This window comes from Lygodium microphyllum, chromosome 13 (assembly GCF_053477565.2).
Source record: "Lygodium microphyllum isolate KBCC chromosome 13, Lygodium_microphyllum_v1.1.10, whole genome shotgun sequence".
Lineage (NCBI taxonomy): Eukaryota > Viridiplantae > Streptophyta > Polypodiopsida > Schizaeales > Lygodiaceae > Lygodium > Lygodium microphyllum.
In genome coordinates, this window is record NC_141147.1 from 98676724 (window position 1) to 98681667 (window position 4944).

Here is a 4944-nt window from a genome sequence, read left to right on the forward strand (position 1 = left end):
GCATAGTGTTGTATCATCCCTCACAATTTTTTCAAAGCCTTGCTATTTTGTCAGCATGATACTGAGGAAGGGCTTTGGTTCTATTTCGATCTTTTAATATATTCTGTGGGTCGATCTTTATTCACTGGAGTGTTTCTACATTTAATGAAAAGCTTAAAGGCATAAATTCTTTCCCGATTGTCAAAATATGCTTTTAAGAACACAATGTCAGAATTCAAGAACACAAGATGATTGTCTATTGGGATTCCAGAGTTTTACTATTTTACATTTCAGTCTAAATTTTTGGTTTGACAGTGGAGTTATTTTTCATGACATGTTAGCCATAAAACTTTGGATTTCGGATATAATATGTATGTGATTCAAGCTTGAACTTTGACTGTTTGTGTACATGTGGAATGACAACATCTATATATGGCTAATTGGTTCTTATAGGTGATTTGAACTTTGACTGTCTTTGTGAACATGTCGAATGACAACATATATATGAGCAATTGATTCTTACAAGTGATTTTATAGATTCTTGCTTATAATTTGGATTGGTGTTGGTGGATTTTTTGAGACAAGTCAGCATGCGTGTATTTGTTTAATATATATGTGCTTATTGCTCTTTCCCTATTTTGCTGGGTAGGGGCAAAACAAATAGCAGGCAAGACAAAACACTGCATACATGAGAAAAATTGTAAGGTTTGAAACAAGATACACCTATAGGAAATGGTCCCTATGCTTCCATCATTGAGCTACTGTTCCTAGCATCTATCTGGCTGCTCCAGCTTGATATCGCCTATAACACCTGTAGTTGATCTAGAAACAAGTACTATTTCAGACTAAATTCTGAGCTAGCCATAAATTCACAGAGACACTTGCTTGGCGGTTTGTTGTCTTCCAGTTTCGGTGATGCATGCCAGACTTTATGCATCATGGGTGCTGCTACTCTGTCAATGTCCTTCCTGCCATATCCTTGTGGTGTTAGGTTGCCCCTAATTAAAACTGCTATGTCCATTAGCTTTATAGTCTCTTTGTAGACAGGGAACAAATTGGGAAGATCCTGTGGTAATCTGTGAGCCTGTTTGACAAGGATTCTGTTGATTGACACTGTCAAAGGCTGTTGATAAGGATTCTGTTGATTGACACTGTCAAAGGCACCATGTAAGTGTGTACTGCTTGCAATATTAGGTAGGTTGAGGTGCTTGAATATTTTGCTAAATCTCGACTCATGAGACATCTACTCAGCATAGGCTTTTAAACTTTCAATTCCTAAGTACCATAAAGTTGCCTGCAAAAGTAATTGTTTGGCATGAGATGATTCCTGTTATTGAAGATCATGATTTTACAAACAAAACTTTTTCTGAAAGGTTTGCCTCTGGCCATGCGAGAGCTAGGATATCCATTTATTAAGCATGATGTCTATTTTGGTGCCCTGAACAGTTGTATATTTCCTATTTGCCAAACACGTTTCATACTTGTTGCCATTTTGGTAGACTCTTAGTTAAAAGATTGGATCATGTTTACAACGTGTTGTTTTAACCTATTAACATACGTATGCTAGCACCTTTTTCAAATGGAGACCACTTTTGCATAGATGTGTCACAGCCCCAAATGGCGTAGTCAAAATTTACCATGAATTGCAAAATTAACTCAGGGTAGACATCAAAGCTGCAAATAGAAATATGTAATCTTCTTAATGAGTGTCAACAGTTTACAAGCCACATGAACGTGTCAATGGAAGCTGACAGTTTACAAAGCCAAAATTGATCCGCCTCAAGAGAAAGCGGATGCACAGTCAACTGCTGTTGATGCAAACATGAAGTCTTTACAAGAGCCTCGCCAGAATGGCCTAACATGTACAATGCATTCTACCCATCCCCAGGTCCACAGTTCAAAAACATCCCATGAAACTATGGCTGGAGATCAACACCCACTCAGACATTGCCAGCCACGCGAGAAACCCACTGACTCAAGGTCCTCCTCATCTGCACAACATCATCATGCTCGAACCATCGCTTTGTCAGCTGCATGAAGACAAGGATTCAGATTAGATTGAGCCGACCTAAATCAATCCATATTAGTGCATGTACTAAATATACTCACAAAAGATGCCGTAACCACTCCCTGCAAGCAAGCCTCCACTAGCAGGCACATGCAATGCATCACATAATACCCGCAATCAACGGCGTTCGGTTGGCACGGTATCACCGCCTGCATAGGAGGGTTGCTTAGTATGGTTTCATGGCGACGCTCCGCAGCCCATATCTGCTCCACGGCCAGCTTAACCATCTCACACATCAATGGAGTGGGTGGCTTGTTCATAGGATCCAAGAATAGCAGCCCCGGCTTCTGATGCAACTGAGTCACCCCATGCCCCGAACAGTTGAAGCACACAAACAATGTCCAATGACCGCTCATGACCAAGGGTAAAAAAACAATGTCACATAGCTCATCAATCGGAGACATAAAGTTGGCCAAGCTCGACTTTGTAGATGCAGTGCCTGCCAAGCCAACCCACAAGGGATCAACAATCCAGAATTTGCAGCTTATTTCCTCCTGTAGGCTGAACTCCATCCACAGTGCAAAGAAGTTCATGTCCAAGGTGCTGGCCTGCTGTGCGGGATCTTTCAATTGTTCAAAGAAGTCCCCCTGTACTGGCAACTCCAGTTGGAGGCGTGTTGACTTGAATCGATATCTACACAATATAATCAAAGTGTTAAATCAAAGAAGCAGACAAATAGGTATCCACAAGAAGAATCAATTGTATACGAACATGATCCTGTGTGTGTCCCTGTCACCATCAGAAAATGCATATAGCACACGACTAGGCAAAACAGTAATGTCGTAAGATGCGATCGACAATGAAGGCCCCTCTGGCGATAAGAGCTCTATGGGTGTGTCCGCAACAATGTATTCTGCAGCAGCATCCTCCTGATCTGCGGCATCTATCGATTGTGCATGGTGCGATGACTGCGTCCGAGCTGGGCCCCCAACATCTGTGCTTGCAGTCCTCCGCTGTTGGCAACGCAGAAAAGTAAGTCGACTGCAGAAAAATCAATGGAAACCAGCAAAGTCAACTGCAGAAAAACTGAAGAACAGAGATACACTTACATATCTATCGAATCCTACGGCAATGCGAGCACGGATCCTCTTTATGTGATCATCCTTCTTTGCATTGTATCTTTTCATCTGTTCTGCCACATACGCGTCCACCCATTGCTCCGGACCTCCCATCCTCTGAGAATCTGGCAACTCACTATATATCCTCCATCCTTTGACCATTGAATCAGTCTCATGCTTTTTTCTATTTTTCTGCCACTTGAATTCCACATCCTCGAATCTCTGGCGGCTACGATGCTCCTCGTACTCCGTGTGGGTGCCGTATACACGCGCATTAGTAGGCCCTATTCTACCTCCAGCAGGGACTGCAATGTTCAGGCCATGCGCAGCTTTTAAATGTTCCTCCATGGCTGAGCGTCGATAGTAGAAGTGTGTGAGCTTGCTGCAGAACTGGTCACAAGTGCACCGGTGAGCCAATCGACCATTCTTGTCAAAGACAATCTCGAAGGCTCGGACGATACCATCATCCGTGGGGTGCACAGGCCCAGGGCGTGCTCTAGGACCACCTCGGTCAATGCCATGTGTGTCTGCACTTGTCGTCGTTTCGCCTGGCAAAGCATCAAATGGCACAACAACAATGTTCAGAATTCAATCTGACTTGATGACAGCATTCATACACAATATTTTCTGACGCGAGTTTCTGATCTGTAGACAAGAACAACAAGAAATCCATAGTATACGTTTTTAAAATCATCCCAAATGGGCATGCAATGTACTCACTTGGTGCCAACCCCGAACCGGCCAACGAGTCAGCAGCAGGGACTTGATGTTCTTCATCACGAATATCATCGGCAGACCTGGCAGCGGCTTGATCTTCCTCATCGGCAAGATCAGCCGAAGGCCTGTCAAGGACAGGATCCTCTTCCTGGGCAAGATCGTCTGCAGGCTCTTCCGTACCTGCATCGTGGTTAACTGTTGTTTAGGCAATGCAATTAAACCTCGGTGCAAAAATAAATTGAAACCACTTATATGCGAAAAATAAAAACTTACAAGTGAACTCCCTTGAAAGCATCCGATTGATGTGAACAAATGGCAGTTGTTTCTTGGTTGGAGATTGTTGCGCCTTTGCTTGCTTTCTGGGAGCCGGCGGCACCACAAATTTGCGCACAGGAACAAACTTGCCAGAGCGGAGCTTCCTTGGTGAGGGCACGTGGGGTGTCTCAGGAGATGGCAATGCCACATGCATGGCTGGCTGAGGGGAGAGTGGTGATGGCACGTGCATGCCTTGTTCCCCTTGCGATCGGAGCTTCCTTGGCAATGGCACTTGGGGTGTCTCGGGGGATGGTGATGCTGCATGCATGGCTCGCTGAGGAGATGGTGATGCCACGTGCATGGCTTCTTGCCCTTGCGATCGGAGCTTCCTTGGCAAGGGGACTTGGGGTACATCGGGAGATGGTGAGGCCACATGCATGGCTTGCTTGGGAGATGGTGATTGCTGCCCTTGCGATCGAAGCTTCCTTGGTGAGGGGACTTGGGGTATGTCGGGAGATGGTGAGGCCACATGCATGGCTTGCTTAGGAGATGGTGATTGCTGCCCTTGTGATCGGAGCTTCATTGGTGAGCGTGCTTGGGGTGTCTGGGGGGGTGCTGATGCCACGTGCATGGCTTGCTGCCGTTGTTAACTGCCAACAGTTGAAATCTCAATTGCCCGATTATAAGTGAAAATGCCAATGGCCAAAATCTTCCCCCGATGCAAGAAATTGTTAAGATCAGACACTCTCTGTGCTTAGAACCAGTGGCCCTATTTTCTGTTATGATTAAACATGTGGTAGATATTCCTCTGGTGCAAGAAATTGCTATGATCAGCCGCTCCCTGTGCTTATAGAGTCAGTGTCCATG

General features: G+C 44.8%; 1 protein-coding gene across 1 annotated transcript; it reads right to left on the bottom strand.

The window, feature by feature from the left end:
* Positions 1 to 1990: 1990 nt before the first annotated feature.
* LOC148026952 (uncharacterized) lies at positions 1991 to 4708 on the bottom strand. The gene is made up of 6 exons (XM_087690359.1): positions 4096 to 4708; positions 3826 to 4002; positions 3097 to 3653; positions 2759 to 3000; positions 2159 to 2680; positions 1991 to 2009 (listed from the first exon to the last, which is right to left on the bottom strand). The coding sequence occupies exons 1-6, from the start codon at positions 4706 to 4708 to the stop codon at positions 2006 to 2008; spliced, it is 2115 nt and encodes a 704-aa protein (XP_087546485.1). The 3' UTR covers positions 1991 to 2005.
* Positions 4709 to 4944: the final 236 nt, after the last annotated feature.

Excerpts from the sequence above, each read along its gene's own strand:
- LOC148026952 (XM_087690359.1), bottom strand. The coding sequence starts at position 4,708 with ATGCACGTGGCATCAGCACCCCCCCAGACACCCCAAGCACGCTCACCA. Across the intron at positions 3,001-3,096 it reads CCGTAGGATTCGATAGATAT|CGGAGGACTGCAAGCACAGA; the intron begins GTAAGTGTATCT and ends CGTTGCCAACAG. Across the intron at positions 2,681-2,758 it reads AGGGACACACACAGGATCAT|ATATCGATTCAAGTCAACAC; the intron begins GTTCGTATACAA and ends TATATTGTGTAG.